The 16,823-nt window shown below is 50.4% G+C and overlaps 1 protein-coding gene and 4 pseudogenes across 1 annotated transcript; 3 read left to right on the top strand and 2 right to left on the bottom strand.

Annotated features, from left to right (window-relative positions):
• Window positions 1-1,926: 1,926 nt before the first annotated feature.
• Window positions 1,927-6,660, bottom strand: CNM00530 (annotated as a pseudogene).
• CNM00520 lies at window positions 6,658-7,191 on the top strand (annotated as a pseudogene).
• Window positions 7,192-7,232: 41 nt separating this feature from the next.
• CNM00510 lies at window positions 7,233-10,358 on the top strand (annotated as a pseudogene).
• A 56-nt stretch (window positions 10,359-10,414) lies between these two features.
• CNM00500 lies at window positions 10,415-14,779 on the bottom strand (annotated as a pseudogene).
• A 910-nt stretch (window positions 14,780-15,689) lies between these two features.
• CNM00490 (hypothetical protein) lies at window positions 15,690-16,423 on the top strand (the record flags this gene model as incomplete). The annotated part of the gene is made up of 4 exons (XM_568354.1): window positions 15,690-15,737; window positions 15,821-15,992; window positions 16,035-16,345; window positions 16,403-16,423. The coding sequence occupies 4 exons, from the start codon at window positions 15,690-15,692 to the stop codon at window positions 16,421-16,423; spliced, it is 552 nt and encodes a 183-aa protein (XP_568354.1).
• Window positions 16,424-16,823: the final 400 nt, after the last annotated feature.

Below are 16,823 nucleotides of genomic sequence, written 5' to 3'. Positions count from 1 at the left end.
TTTGCATATGTTTGTTGATCACTGGGCAGAGTGTCAACGAAGCTATAATTAAAGCACTCAAAAGAACTACAGCAGGTCGCGGACAACCAAAGGAAAAGGGCTCTCTTTCTAAAGATAAAGAAGAAGTTACAAGCATACCTGGGCAGAGTGTCAACGAAGCTATAATTACTAAAGTCCGCCCAGTTAGCATAAAACCACATTCCAAGTAGGAAGTGGGACTCACAAGCACTCAAAAGAACTACAGCAGGTCGCGGACAACCAAAGGAAAAGGGCTCTCTTTCTAAAGATAAAGAAGAGAGGCTTTTCCTTGCTGCAAATTCCTTTGAGGCCTGTGAGGAGCGCGCAAAATAAACGGAATCAAAATAAGAGAAAAGCGGCAGCAAATCTATGTATGAAGTGAAACAGACCTTGGGATCATAATGACCGTGTTTGGCATGCATGCCTTACACCCCCAGGGTTAACGGCCCTGACATGGCCACACTCCGTCGTGAGCTGTATACACCCTCCCTAACACCTTTTTTTTCCTCATCTACCCCTCAGACCAGGCTGACACCTTCACACAGATGCCAAACCACCCCCCCCCCATCAAGCCCCAAGCCCACCCGTCCAGGTTTTCAATTTCGTTCCCCCCCTTTTTTTTCCTTCGTGCCGTGTTTTCTCATTTTTTTCTCGTCCGTTTTTTTCTCCTCCAGTTTCCTCCCCCCCTTCCTCACAGGCCTGAAGACAGACAAGAGGTTCCCCCACCCCCCATTTTTTTTATCCCCAGACAAAGAATCTGAAAAGAAGCCAAAAGGCCAGGGAGTTTTTTCGTGGTGGGGGTTTCCCTCAGTCAACATGTTTCATGGATTGTCTCTCAGCCTGGCCCCTCCTTGAAGCCCAGCTTCTACAGTCTTCTAGCTCATTTCTTTCTCCCTCTTTGTGTGTGTGTCTCATTTCCTTCTTCTCCCTCACATACTCCGTCTCATCCAGGAGGGGGAGGGTGTAAGAGGCTAGCCTCCGACCCAGTGACCCACGGTCACCACTTTCCCCAGCTTCTAATTTCGAGCCGCGTTTCAATTTGCTTCCGCTTCTTCCTCCAAGTTGCGCGCGTCAAATTGCATCCGCGCTCCCTTTCCCAGGTCACGTGCCTTATTTTTCCCCTGTTTCTCCGAGCCGCGTCTCAATTTACTTCCGCTCCTTTCCTCCAAGTCGCGCGCGTCAAATTGCATCCGCACTCTCCCTCCCAGGTCACGTGCATCATTTTACTTCCGCTTTTTCTCTTCTTGTTTTCTCTTCCATTTCTCGTCCTAAGTCCGAGTTTCTTGTCCGATTTTTCATGCCACAAGCCCCGGTGTTTACCGGGCTTTGGTCGCGACTGGTTTCGAGAGCGAAGGCAAAGTGCATGGAAAGGTTGACACACAAATTCCTTTATTCTTTTATCCTTGTTGTGTTCAACCTTTCCTTCTTCCGACTTTACAGTCACAAGTACCTTGCCTTCTCCTCTGTAAGCAGAGCTCTCTACTAATCACCTTCTCCCCTCAGACCCCCTGGCTAATCCTGATCAGTGTTCCTATCAATTCTTCATCTTGTCTCCTTTACTAGTCGCTGATAGGACATAATCAGGTAAGCTTCGGGCTCTTTGGGTTACACACAAATTCCTTTATTCTTTTATCCTTGTTGTGTTCAACCTTTCCTTCTTCCGACTTTACAGTCACAAGTACCTTGCCTTCTCCTCTTGTTCCTATCAATTCTTCATCTTGTCTCCTTTACTAGTCGCTGATAGGACATAATCAGCATATGCATTTGGGATCTTGTTTGCTTCTCTCCAGTCCGAAGTTAAGCCTCGAGCCCTGCCAGCCCTAAGAGCCCACCAGTTCTCTCCAAGCCTTGTCCCTCCGAGCTAGCCCCACCAGTTCAGTGAAGGTCTATTGTCCGGACCTTACAGTCGGTGCGATCCGCTGCGAGAGTCCATTCGGCCTGTGTGGGAAGGGAAACCCGGGTGAACGGAGGAGGACGAGCCAGACTAGGTAGGGTACGGAGCCGACGGCCAAAGACCAGTTGTGCCGGAGAGAAACCTGTGGAACGTCTGACAGTGTTATTCATGGCTTGGGAAACACGAGAGAGGTACTTAACCCAAGAGGTGCCATGCCTATCCACCCAGCTACGTAGCAGTTGCACTACTGTCTTGTTGGACCGTTCCGAAGTGCCGTCAGTCTGCGGATGGAAGGCCGTGGACATCTTGAGCTTGACGTTCTGCTGCTCCCATAGTGTTGTCCAGAATCGCGAGGTGAACAGAGTATCACGATCAGACGTAATGGAGAGCGGCAAACCATAACGAGACACCCATCGCTCCCAAACCAGGATGGCGAGATCCCGCGCATTGATCGTGGTGGAGCAGGCGACCAGTTCGATGAACCCGGTTAGTCTATCCGTGATCGTGAGGAGATAGTCGTGTCCACCGGAAGAAGGGAGTGGTCCTACAAAATCGATAGCGATATCATCGAATTTATCGCGTGGGACCGGAAGCGGATGCAAGGGACCAGCCGGCTTCGTCGTGGGTGCGTTCGCCTGTTGACATAAATGGCACGCACGGACAAACTCACGAACATCCTTGGACATTGTCTCCCAAAAGTATCCACTCCTGAGTACCTCCATGGTTTTCTCCACTCCCAGATGCCCAGCAGTGCCTTCATGGGCTTGCCGCATAAGTTCCTCACGAAGTGTATTAACGTCCGGAATGCATAAGCGGTTGTCAACGAGGAGAAGTCGGTGGGTATCATGATCATGGAAGGTAACACCTGGAGCAGTAGACGGATCAGCAAGCCATTCTTTGAATAATACATCACCTTGATAACCCTGCGCAATCGCGCGAAGGGTGTCCGGATCCAAAGTGGGCTCGTATGTCATTGTGGCATGAACTGAAACCGGTGATTGATCCAGAGAGGGGTCGGCAGGTTCGACGGCATCCGAAGGGGCGTGACGAGAGAGGTAATCGGCGAGAGTATTGAACTCCCCTTTGATGTATTCGATGCGGAGGTCGAAATCCTTCAGAGTACTCAGCCACCGAAGCTGACGGGGAGAGAGATTACGTTGACCTAGGAACCATTGAAGGGTAAAGTGATCGCAGTAGACGTGGACTGGAATGCCGTATAGCAGAGGGCGCCAATGATCGAGGGCATTAATAATCGCCAGCAGCTCACGGTCGTGTACCGGATAGTTCCGTTGTGCACTATTGAAAGTGCGCGAATTGTAGGCCACAGGCTGGGCGGACTCCCGAGAGGTACCGACACCAATCCAAGCGCCAGTACCTGTGTTGGAAGCGTCGGTGAATAGAAAGACCTGCTGTGTTCCCGCTTTGACAGCATCATAATCGATAACGGCAAGACAGGGGACAGTACTCACCGCGCGTCGAGTCGCTTCAAAGGCCGCTTTCTCCGCAGGGCCGAACGACCACCTCCAACCAGTCCATCCCTCGGGGAGGTGTCCCTTATGCATCTTAACAGCCTTGTAGTAAGCTTTCTCAGCCGCCGCATTCGGAGGAAGAGTGGCGTGAAGCACGGCGGTGTGGTCGGCCAGGTTTGGTACGAAATCGCGAAGGTAGTTAACGAGACCGAGGAACGAGTGAAGTTGGTGAGAATTGACCGGGAGGGGGAACTGCTCGACGCGTGCGATTTTGGCGGGGTCGGGCAGAATCTGTCCGGGGCGGATGATATGGCCTAAGAACGCTACTTCGTCGAGGAACAGCTTTGACTTCTCACGCGAGCAACGAAGACCACTTCGACGTAGGGCAGAAAGAACACTCACAATATTATCATGCAGGTCCTTAGCATCCTTCCCCCAGATGATGATATCGTCCACATAAGCCTCGCAACATTCCCCAGTTAAACCTTGTAACGCCTCATTAATGCGACGCTGTTGAGCGGCCGGCGCGTTCCGGATCCCTTGAGGCATGACCACCCACTCCAGGAGACCGAGAGGAGTGGTGATAGCAGTTTTCGGGATGTCCTCCTCCTTCATTAGCGTTTGGAAAAAGGCATCCTTACAGTCAAGTTTTGCGAAAATCTTGCCCTTCCTGGCGGCACGGTGGAGGATATCCTGGACATTCCCCATAGGGTACATGTCGGGGACCGTGACGTTGTTCAGAGCGCGGAAATCGCAGACCATTCGGAATTTGCCATTACCTTTGGACACGAGGAACGCCGGGGAGGCCCAAGGGGAACTAGAGTATCGAAGACGTCCTGCATTCAGATGTTCTAATAACATCTCTCGGAAACGTGGAAGCAGGGCTTCCGGTACTCGATAGGGTGGCGAGCGGTGGGGAGTAGCACCATGTTTCAAGTTAATTTCGAAGCGCACGCCAGACTTTGTTTTGGAGATGGTGGGGAAATTTCGCACGTCGCCTAGGTCGTCGCAGAAAACATCGTGGAATTCGGTCTGAAGCTTGCGTAGAACATCCGTCAGACTGTCGGATTCGGCGGCCGCGCGGGTCTGCGAAAGATTGAGGCGGGTGTCGGCGAATGACACTGTGGCGGTAGTCGAGGCGGGATTTGCGGCGCCGTGGGAAACTGGCGCACCTAACTTTTGCAAGCCTAACGCAGACAAGTTCACACCGCCTGCCTCCAATAGCCGGACGAAAGAATTTGATTCCGCGAGTAATCCGTGCCGCGCGAAGAAATTTAGTCCTAAGATACCATCGTAGGTACCGTGCAGATCCATCAGGACACCATCGACTCGATACATGCGACCACCTAGGGAAAACGACCCGACGACCATATCTGTGACCAACGGACCCGCCAGACTTCCGGCTAGACGCACTCGCATCCGTACCAACCCTTTCCTCACTTCCCAGCCCAGTCTCGCCGCCAACCTCGGATCCACAAAAGTTGTGGACGCCCCCGTGTCGAGTAAGAATTTAGGGGAGGGGGCTGATAAACGGCTGTCAGCGGAGACTGGAACGGATATGGAGAGCAAGGGATGGAAAAGAGCGTACGTCGCGTCACGGGTATCATCATCGGCTGGAGGAACGGTTTGGGCTAACGTCAGATAGGCCGAGGTGGCATCGCCTGCCGTCAGTTCAGTCTCGAGTTGGTTGACCTTAGGAGTCGGAACACGTGTACGGGTAGGGCACTTGGAATGCTGATGCCCCGTTTTACGACAATCGTAGCATCGGTTCTCCTTGCGGAAGACTTCACGGATATGGCGACCCGCCGGGGAGAGATAATATGGCAGAGCGTGGGAAGGGTCGTGGTAGTAGGACATCAAGTGGGGTAGTTGGACGGTGTCGGAAGAAACCTGGTTGGTGGGACGGGACCTAATCCGAGAGGCGGCATCCTCGTGTTGAATTCGTTCGACGTGGTTACTGATCAAGGCCCGCAGTGCGTCCAGATCGTCGACATGAAATTCGGGCAAGTCAACCAAGCGAAGGAAAAGGCGCTCGGGACAGGCCGCACGGTAAAAACTGGTGAGTTGTTGGTCGGTCGGGTATAGCTTGCTCCCATGAAGGTGGGCACGGTGCAAAATCACCGCGTTGTCGAATTTTTTCCACCCCTCCGACGACACCTCGTGGAAGGAGAGGCGAAAAAGAGCACGGCTTTCGCGGAACTCCCAGTTGGACGGCATGGCCTTGGCCTTGAAGGCGGTTGACCACGTCTCCCATGTCGTTATTCCATCGGCCTCCATACGGCGACCGTCTTGCTCAACCCAACCAACGAGACCAGCGCACTCAATCGAATTGTTCGCCAGCTCAATCACTGTCACACGGCGTCTCTCTTCCACCTCCTCGTCATCCGAGGGAGTCAGAAGGCCGTGCGTTCGCAAAACCTGTTGAAGCCGACGCAAATGGGTAAGGGCGCGGTCCGCATCGCCAAGGGGACCCTCGAAACGAGGGATGTCTGACGCCTTGGGCAATGGTATACCTCGGGGTGTATAACGTTCCTTGGTAGCTGATAGTTTGTTTTGTTTAGCCAGCAGCTCAGTGAGGAGCGCCAGCGTATCGTCTTGTTGTTGGACGCGGTCGACCAGACGCGCGAGTAACTCCGTTGGAGAGTCCTGAGCTGATTTGGGCATGGTGGATATGGTGTAAAAAGGTAGGTGCTAGTTTCGAAAAAAGTGTAGGCACTGGGGTGTGCCTCACTGCGTTCGGTGGGCGTTCGAAAAGGATGGGCGTTCGTGGTGTAGGTCTAGAGGGCGTTCAGATGCGTTCGAGGAAGCGTTCGGTGTTTGTTTATAGTTATAGTGGTCTACTGGATGCGAAACTAGCAATGGTTGATATGCATGAGTTTCGCTTAGAGAAAGAGAAAACTATAACTATGTATGAGATCTATATATATATATATATGTATGGATGTATGCAGAAACAAACAGAAGTCCATCGAAAAAAAGGGACAGAGATCCGGCGAAGTCCGCCGCCGCGTCTCGGCAGCAATTGTCGGTCCTATGCATGAGAATAAAATATCATGCATAGGATAAAGGCGGGACAGAGCTCGATGCCGCGTTTCGGCGAAGTCCGAAAGACGCGTTTCGGCATCAAATCTCACCTACCAACATCGACCATGCCGCGTTTCGGCGAAGTCCGAAAGACGCGTTTCGGCATCAAATCTCACCTACCAACATCGACCAATGCATAGGAATAAATCCTTCCATATGGTGAGAATGAATGGTGGTAAGGGCTCTGCACTTACAGTACCGCAGGCGGCCTCCGTCCATCCAGTTCCCCTTGGGCCGCCCCTGCTTTCCTCATTAAGAAAGAAAATGGCAAATTCCAGTTCCTCTGCGATTTTCGCGGCCTCAACAGTGTCACGGTTAAAGATCGCACCCCGGTTCCCAACATTGACGACATTCTCCAACGCGCCGCCCGTGGCAAGGTTTTCGCCAAACTCGACCTTACCGATGCATTTTTTCAGACGCTCATGCACGAGCCCGATATCGAGAAAACGGCAATCAGCACTCCCTCGGGTTTATACGAATGGGTTGTGATGCCGCAAGGCGCGTGCAACTCGCCGGCAACACAACAACGCCGCCTCAACGAGGCTTTACGTAACCTCATCAGCGTTTGTTGTGAAGCTTATGTCGATGATATCATCATTTGGGGCGCGACTGACTCTGACTTAGCGAAAAATATCCGCGCGGTTCTCACAGCTTTACGTAACAGCGGGTTTGTTTGCTCGCCTAGCAAGTCGAAATTTTTCGTCGACTCAGTATCCTTCCTGGGCCACTGTAAGTGCAGAGCCCTTACCACCACTCGTTCTCACCATATGGTAGGATTTATTCCTATGCATTGGTCGATGTTGGTAGGTGAGATTTGATGCCGAAACGCGTCTTTCGGACTTCGCCGAAACGCGGCATCGAGCTCTGTCCCGCCTTTATCCTATGCATGATATTTTATTCTCATGCATAGGACCGGCAATTGCTGCCGAGACGCGGCGGCGGACTTCGCCGGATCTCTGTCCCTTTTTTTCGATGGACTTCTGTTTGTTTCTGCATACATCCATACATATATATATATATATAGATCTCATACATAGTTATAGTTTTCTCTTTCTCTAAGCGAAACTCATGCATATCAACCATTGCTAGTTTCGCATCCAGTAGACCACTATAACTATAAACAAACACCGAACGCTTCCTCGAACACATCCGAACGCCCTCTAGACCTATACCACGAACGCCCATCCTTTCCGAACGCCCACCGAACGCAGTGAGGCACACCCCAGTGCCTACACTTTTTTCGAAACTAGCACCTACCTTTTTACACCATATCCACCATGCCCAAATCAGCTCAGGACTCTCCAACGGAGTTACTCGCGCGTCTGGTCGACCGCGTCCAACAACAAGACGATACGCTGGCGCTCCTCACTGAGCTGCTGGCTAAACAAAACAAACTATCAGCTACCAAGGAACGTTATACACCCCGAGGTATACCATTGCCCAAGGCGTCAGACATCCCTCGTTTCGAGGGTCCCCTTGGCGATGCGGACCGCGCCCTTACCCATTTGCGTCGGCTTCAACAGGTTTTGCGAACGCACGGCCTTCTGACTCCCTCGGATGACGAGGAGGTGGAAGAGAGACGCCGTGTGACAGTGATTGAGCTGGCGAACAATTCGATTGAGTGCGCTGGTCTCGTTGGTTGGGTTGAGCAAGACGGTCGCCGTATGGAGGCCGATGGAATAACGACATGGGAGACGTGGTCAGCCGCCTTCAAGGCTAAGGCCATGCCGTCCAACTGGGAGTTCCGCGAAAGCCGTGCTCTTTTTCGCCTCTCCTTCCACGAGGTGTCGTCGGAGGGTTGGAAAAAATTCGACAACGCGGTGATTTTGCACCGTGCCCACCTTCATGGGAGCAAGCTATACCCGACCGACCAACAACTCACCAGTTTTTACCGTGCGGCCTGTCCCGAGCGCCTTTTCCTTCGCTTGGTTGACTTGCCCGAATTTCATGTCGACGATCTGGACGCACTGCGGGCCTTGATCAGTAACCACGTCGAACGAATTCAACACGAGGATGCCGCCTCTCGGATTAGGTCCCGTCCCACCAACCAGGTTTCTTCCGACACCGTCCAACTACCCCACTTGATGTCCTACTACCACGACCCTTCCCACGCTCTGCCATATTATCTCTCCCCGGCGGGTCGCCATATCCGTGAAGTCTTCCGCAAGGAGAACCGATGCTACGATTGTCGTAAAACGGGGCATCAGCATTCCAAGTGCCCTACCCGTACACGTGTTCCGACTCCTAAGGTCAACCAACTCGAGACTGAATTGACGGCAGGCGATGCCACCTCGGCCTATCTGACGTTAACCCAAACCGTTCCTCCAGCTGATGATGATACCCGTGACGCAACCCCCTTCCCCTAAATTCTTACTCGACACGGGGGTGTCCACAACTTTTGTGGATCCAAGGTTGGCGGCGAGACTGGGCTGGGAAGTGAGAAAAGGGTTGGTACGGATGCGAGTGCATCTAGCCGGAGGTTTGGCGGGTCCGTTGGTCACAGATATGGTCATCGGGTCGTTTTCCCTAGGTGGTCGCATGTATCGAGTCGATGGTGTCCTGATGGATCTGCACGGTACCTACGATGGTATCTTAGGACTAAATTTCTTCGTGCAGCACAGATTACTCGCGGAATCAAATTCTTTCGTCCGGTTATTGGAGGCGGGCGGTGTGAACTTGTCTGCGTTAGGCTTGCAAAAGTTAGGTGTGCCAGTTTCCCACGCCGCCGCAAATCCCGCCTCGACTACCACCACAGTGTCATTCGCCGACACCCGCCCCAATCTTTCACAGACCCGTGCAGCCGCCGAGTCCGACAGTCTGACGGATGTTCTACGCAAGCTTCAGACCGAATTCCACGATGTTTTCTGCAACGACCTAGGCGACGTGCGAAATTTCCCCACCATCTCCAAAACAAAGTCTGGCGTGCGTTTCGAAATTAACCTGAAACATGGTGCTACTCCCCACCGCTCGCCACCCTATCGAGTACTGGAAGCCCTGCTTCCCCGTTTCCGAGAGATGTTATTAGAACATCTGAATGCAGGACGTCTTCGATACTCTAGTTCCCCTTGGGCCTCCCCGGCGTTCCTCGTGTCCAAAGGTAATGGCAAATTCCGAATGGTCTGTGATTTCCGCGCTCTGAACAACATCACGGTCCCCGACATGTACCCTATGGGGAATGTCCAGGATATCCTCCACCGTGCCGCCAGGAAGGGCAAGATTTTCGCAAAACTTGACTGTAAGGATGCCTTTTTCCAAACGCTAATGAAGGAGGAGGACATCCCGAAAACCGCTATCACCACTCCTCTCGGTCTCCTAGAGTGGGTGGTAATGCCTCAAGGGATCCGGAACGCGCCGGCCGCTCAACAGCGTCGCATTAATGAGGCGTTACAAGGTTTAACTGGGGAATGTTGCGAGGCTTATGTGGACGATATCATCATAATGGGGAAGGATGCGAAGGACCTGCATGATAATATTGTGAGTGTTCTTTCTGCCCTACGTCGAAGTGGTCTTCGCTGCTCGCGTGAGAAGTCAAAGCTGTTCCTCGACGAAGTAGCGTTCTTAGGCCATATCATCCGCCCCGGACAGATCCTGCCTGACCCCGCCAAAATCGCACGTGTCGAGCAGTTCCCCCTCCCGGTCAATTCTCACCAACTCCACTCGTTCCTTGGTCTCGTTAATTACCTTCGCAATTTCGTACCAAACCTGGCCGACCACACCGCCGTGCTTCACGCCACTCTTCCTCCGAATGCGGCGGCTGAGAAAGCTTACTACAAGGCTGTCAAGATGCATAAGGGACACCTCCCCGAGGGATGGACTGGTTGGAGATGGTCGTTCAGCCCTGCAGAGAAGGCAGCCTTTGAAGCGACTCGACGCGTGGTGAGTACTGTCCCCTGTCTTGCCGTTATCGATGTCAGATGTAGAGTTGTCTAGAGAGAGCTTGAGCACGCAGTGTCGATTGCCAGAGATGTCTAAGTTGCATGGAAACTATTCTACAATCCTTTGTCTTTATTTGTTTCGATATTGTAAGTGTTCTGGCTTATGTAATCTAATCTCCCCTTCTTCCCATGCCTCCACCAACAATTCCCATGCCTCCACTAACAATTCCCATGCCTCCAGATCCCTACTGATCTCTCCAGATCCAGGTTGGATCAATCATTCTGACACTCCCCCTTGATCCAACCTCTGCATTCCCAGGAGATGGCACAACTTGACAAAAGCTTCAGCTGGAAGGCTCTTTGTCAGAAGATCAGCAATGTTTTCCACTGATGGGACATGGGCAAGTGAGATAGCCTTATCCTCAACCTTCTCTCGAATGAAATGATGCCTCATATCAATGTGTTTAGACTTTTCATGGTTCACTGGATTCTTTGACAAGGCAATGGCCCCAGCATTGTCATTGAGCAGCTGGAGTGGCTGATCACCCAGGCCAAGTCCTATATCATCCAAGAGCAGCCTTAGCCAAATAGCCTGCTTTGCTGCATCAGCGGAGGCCATGTATTCGGCCTCTGTGGTTGAGAGAGCCACAGTAGGTTGCCTCTTTGACTTCCAGCCAACTACACCTCCATATATCTTGAAAACATAACCAGTGGTGGACCTCCTTGTGTCAAGGTCTCCTCCCCAATCTGCATCAACGTATCCCAGTGCAACTCGCTTGCTTGAGTGGGCATCAAAGGTCAATGAAAGATCTGAAGTGCCTCTGATATACCTCAGACAATGTTTCGCTGCAAGCCAATGGGACTCATTCCATTTGCTGATGAATCTTGACAGAACACTTGCTGCATGGGCTAGATCTGGCCGTGTCACTGTTGCTGCATAGAGAATAGAGCCCACTAGCTTTGGATATGGTCGATGTTGTGCTAGCTCATGCTCTTGATCTGTTGCTGGAATCGGTTTGAAGCCTGAAGGAAGAGGCGTCTTTGCTGGATTGCAATTGGACATGTCAAAGCGGTCAAGCAGGGACTCCATATAATGCTCTTGGGAGAGATAGAGTTTCTTCTGTGGCCTGTCCCGGTATATATTGATGCCCAGGAAGTAGCCAGCAGGCCCAGAGTCAGAGCACTCAAATTTGCTGTTAAGTGCCTGCTTGAATTCGTCCAATGTCTTTCTTGAATTGCAGGCAATGAGCTGATCATCCACATGGACAGAGAGCATGAGCAATTCCCCCTCACAACGTCGAACATAGAAGCAGGGGTCAGCTCTGGTTGGCTTCAGCCCTTGAGACTTTAACCACTGATCAAGTGCTTTGTTGAAACATCTTGGTGACTGTCGCAACCCATAGAGTGACTTGTTCAAGAGTAGGATCTTGTTTGCTGGGATGTCGCTTCCTTCTGGTGCTTCAAGATAGATGGTTTCTTCGAGATCGCCATTGAGAAAGGCTGCCTTGATATCCACCTGGTCACATTCCATGTCAAGATGGTTGACCAGAGAGAGGAATACCCTAATCGAGTCTTTGTGGGCAACAGCAGAGAAGACCTCATTGTAATCAATTCCAGCCTTTTGAGAAAATCCTTTGGCAACCCATCTTGCCTTGTATGCTGCTGGTTTCCCTGTTGTCCCATCAATCTTCCTGGTATAAACCCATCTTGCCTTCAGGACCCTCTGTCCTGGTGCCCTATCCACCACCTTCCACACATTATACTTCTCCATCTTTTCCAATTCTTCCATCATAGCCTGATGCCACTGCTCCCCCTCGCCTGACTGAATAGCTTCTCTGTAGGTATTGGGTGTGTTGATTGCCATAGCATTCAGAGCTGTTGCGATAGTACCCCAGGTCTCTGGATTGTCAGTCAGGGCAAGAGGATCAATGGATGAAACATCACTGTTTGTCTCTTCTGATGCGTTGGATGATGGTGATGCCTCAGGTTGTTGCTGTATTCCAGTGTCATACCTTGCCAGCCTACGAAGAAGCTCCATGGGTGATTGATGCTCAGCTGGAACTGCTCTAGGTCTTACTTCATCCTGAGGATTCACTTCCATGGGGGCAGGGATGATTCTGTCAGGTATTTCTGCCAATGGATCTTGAGCATGTGTTGATGTGTCTCTGTTCTTGTTGTCATCCCACTCCTCCAGCCTAAGAATACTCCCCCTTGCTGGCATCTTGGAATGAGGAATGTCCAGCTTCTTTGGCAAAATGGTATCCCTTGACACCTTGATCTTCTTGTCTTCATCATCCAGAATTCGATAACTGGAAGTGCTGCTATCACTGGCATACCCCATAAACCTTCCTTGTCGATAGCGAGGCTTCAATTTGTTGGTGTTGGTATAATCCCTAAAGAAAATCTTTTCTCCAAATGCGTGAAGTTGAGTGAACAACAGTTTCTTGCCATACCAGCGTTCAAAGGGAATTCCATTGTTGGAGTCAAAGGAGCAGTTGCGAGAGAAGGCAATGTATTTAGCAGCCTCACCCCAGAAGCTAGCTGGCAGTCCAGTCTCCACAAGCAAAGTTCTCACACCATTGAGGATAGTAAGATGCGCCCTCTCCACTCTCCCATTCTGTGCATGAGCATCAGGTGGCACCATGACATGCTCAATCCCTTTCTCCCTGATATACCTCTGGAATGCTGCTGATGTAAATTCTCCGCCCCTATCAGACCGAATAGATTGAACCTTATGACCAGTCTGAGTTTCAGCATGATTGACAAAGTTTTTGAAACTCTGCAGTGTCTCAGACTTCATTCTCATCAAGGTGAGGGAAATCCGGTGGCTGTAATCATCATAGACAGTCAGGAAGTATCGCATACCTCCCTTGGAAGCGACTGGTGCTGGTCCCCAGATGTCGATATGCAATAGTTCAAGTGGCCTGGAAGCTCTGATGTTGGGTTCAGGTGGTGAAGGAAGTCGCCCAGTTTTCCCCTTAATACACGCTTCACAATAGAAATCTTTGATATCACCAGCATTTGTATTCTTCAATTGATTATTCTGACCAAGTCTCCCTTCTTTTGCAAGCCTAACCACTTTCTCAATCCCCAAATGCCCTAGCTTATGATGCCATTCTGAGAGAGTATCAGCCAGTTGAACAAGATAGGCATGGCCAGGTGGATCTACCCTAGCCTGACCTGACTGGCTGTGGTTATTGCTGAACTTCCTGAGAGAGCAGTCTCTGGTATTGTGAGTAGGCACTTTATGGATACTGCACCATTTCTCAGTCCATTCCCTTGGCTTGGCCCTTCTATTGCTTTTGTTGCCTTGGGTGTGACTCTCTTGCACCCTGTTAGCCATTGCTACCTCCTCACTGGACCTCCTTGTCCACTCAGCTTGGACTGCTGCCTGCACAGCCAAAGAGGTAAGTGGTTCCCTGAGCCAGAGAGTTTGCTTGACAGTGGTGAATGATTCTGGAAGAGCTAGGGTCATGGCATAGGCAAGCATTCGGTCCGAGAGGTTCTCACCACTGCTGTTGATCTGAGCATGGGCTGATCTGATTTCTGCCATGCGCTTGTTTGGGTCTTCTCCTTCAATGACAGGGGATATCCACATTTGTTGCAAAAGTTGAGCCTGTCTTGCGCCCACTGCTGCTGAGTACTGGGATTTGAGCTCCTCCCAGAGTGCTGAGCTGTCTGCTGTCTCTACAGATCGTATGTTGGCAGGGAGGGATGCCTGGACTTCTGGTGAGAGTGATTTGATAAGAAGGGCAAAAGCTTGCCTGGACCTCTTGTACTTCTCCTTGTCCTCTTTGGAGGACATGCTGTCAAGGCTGACTGGAGTACCAATCTCCAGGTCCTTGAGGATGAGAGATGTTTTGATAGATAGCTCCCATTCAGCATAGTTCTGGGGGCCAGTTAAGATGACCCCCTGGTAGATGTGTTGTTGTCTGTATTGTTGGACATGATGTGTGTGTAGCTTTCAGAGCTCTATAGGAGAAGTGAGAGTCGTGTTCTTTGTAATAGAGATAAAGAGACGTCCAGGTTGTACTTAGCTAACGCAAGGCAAGTTTGCTTGTGCACTAGGCGCAGTGACTTGCCACTGGGGGGCACCAGATTTTCTCACCACTTGTTGGTATCAAGCAGTACCTGTGGTACTAATGCAATAGTGACCTGCAGGATTTGTGTTGGTTGACTGATGTGTTTGCTAGAGTCTAGTGCTGTTAAGCAGCAAGGCTCATAACCTGTCAGATGTAGAGTTGTCTAGAGAGAGCTTGAGCACGCGGTGTCGATTGCCAGAGATGTCTAAGTTGCATGAAAACTATTCTACAATCCTTTTTCTTTATTTGTTTCAATACCACAAGTGTTCTAGCTTATGTAATTTGATCTTCCCTTCTTCCCATGCCTCCACCAGCAATTCCCATGCCTCCACCAGCATTTCCCATGCCTCCAGATCCAGGTTGGATCAATCATTCTGACAATATCATGGGCTACTCTTAAGATCCGTTTGCAACAAGATGAACGTAAGCTTCAGAAGGCGAAACGGTCAGTCGACTTGATGGACTATGAAACTTGTCTGCTATGTGTCAGCGTCGTGATTTGGAGTACCTTGTCATTCCAGCCTATCAAATGAACTCCTCAGGTATATGCCTAACTAGCTATATATCCTTATTTACAGGAAGAGCTCAGTCCCCTTTCGTTGCAGTGATCGATGAAATAGAGCTCGCAAATCACGGACACTCACCCTGTATGTTGTCATTGGTGAGACATAAAATTCATTCATGAGTAGCATATAAGCTCAATATTTACATACTGAAAGACATATGATGTTACTTCATGGATAGCCTGCCACCTACACAATCCATCATTGCACAACTTGAGCACCGAGTTGGAGTAAGAGTGGTGGCCAAACGAAGCCCACGCTGGCGTCGTATGAGGCAGTGTTGGGATTTATGGATAAAGGATTGGGAAGCCGGGGCTTATTGGAGACATACGCAGCTCTGGGACGTCCCAATGTTGGCTAGAGAAACGAACAAAGAAAGAGAAGATGCGTGAGCAACAAGCAAGTATGACAGACGTTACATCTGGAATGGCCTGGGTGCCACAAGTCCAAAATTCCGGATGGAGTTGCCTGATCTGGTAAAAAAGTGCGTGCGATCTATTTGGTTCTCACGCATCTCAGTCTTCTTGCAGTGTCCTCCGTCTTCTGTCTCTGGTATCATTCAATCAGTATTGCCATATACATCCACTCATATCATTCGCCTCTTTTATAACACTTCGTTGCGGAAAATTTCCAGTGTTCAATGTTTCTCCAACAAGTCGACAGTGCCAAAAACTTAAACACAGCTGATCTCTCCTCGTTTATCTATGACCAAGACCCAGATGATCCGAACAACACGAATGAACTCCAGTGGAGTGCGTGTTCCTTCGTCAGTCATCAGAATGGATCATCCACCATTCCCGCAAAAGTGCAGTCCTATATTCCCAGTCTTCGACAGAAACTCCAGGAGGTTATGGAGGAGTTCTGCGACCTGCACAAAATATCTCTCACTGCTTTGGAGAGGCGGCTGGCTGAGACGAAACAGACTCGAGCTATGAGTACTTGGATTCTGTGGCAAAGAAGTAACATCGCCAAGAGGCTGTTGGAAGCATTGGAAAACGACCAAAGCTGTATGTATGAAGTCGATGACTGAATCATGCTATGGTATACAGTAACTTCTGACAAAGCGGCCTCCGTAGCCTCCATCAACGAGGACAACTTTACGTCCACTTTCCAACGCATTTCCAAGAAGAAAGACTTTTCATCTAAGGAGGATGAGAAGACACAGGCTCTAGTTACAAGAGTTAAAAGGAACTCAGCCCTCTACAAAGCGCAGAAGGAGAGACTGGGCGATGTTGAGCTCAGGAGACGGCTCGAAGAAGATGTTTATGGAGAACAACAGCTAGCGGCGAGAGACACCGCCCTGTCTGTCAGTGAAAGGGAAAAGAAAATCAAAGCAATGAAGAATGAGACCTGGAAGTGGGTTAGTTAATGGTATCTTTTTGTTATGACCAGTTTCCTGCTGACTTCAAATTCTCAGATGCATGTCATGGAGGCCTGATACCAGGTCAGCTCTATCCTTTTTGTGGCCTCTGCCCACCTTGGGGATGAGCGGCATGATGAAGCCATTGCCACTCCCTCGGCCTTAAGCTATCTAAATGCTGTGGAGACATTCGATGCCACACAAGAGGTAGTTAAAATGGGAGCAGCGTTAAGGGGAGACGAAGTGCTTGGGGGTGCTTTGCTCAATCCAGAGCTTCGCAAGCATAGGTTCTTCCCAGATCTTCTCCGGGATATGTTCAACTGACAGACCATATGACAATAGCCGCGCATACCAAGCCCGACAAGGAACTGCGATTCAAAAATGTAACTTTATATTATTACAGTGAGTGCACACAGACTTCCCAACGATAAAAATGGTTGTTGACTAATTTTGTGTCAGCCAAAGCATTGAACATTGC

Source organism: Cryptococcus neoformans (genome assembly GCF_000091045.1).
Source record: "Cryptococcus neoformans var. neoformans JEC21 chromosome 13 sequence".
NCBI lineage: Eukaryota > Fungi > Basidiomycota > Tremellomycetes > Tremellales > Cryptococcaceae > Cryptococcus > Cryptococcus deneoformans.
The sequence above is the reverse complement of the archived record's forward strand: the minus strand, read 5'-3'. Positions and strand labels throughout refer to the sequence as shown.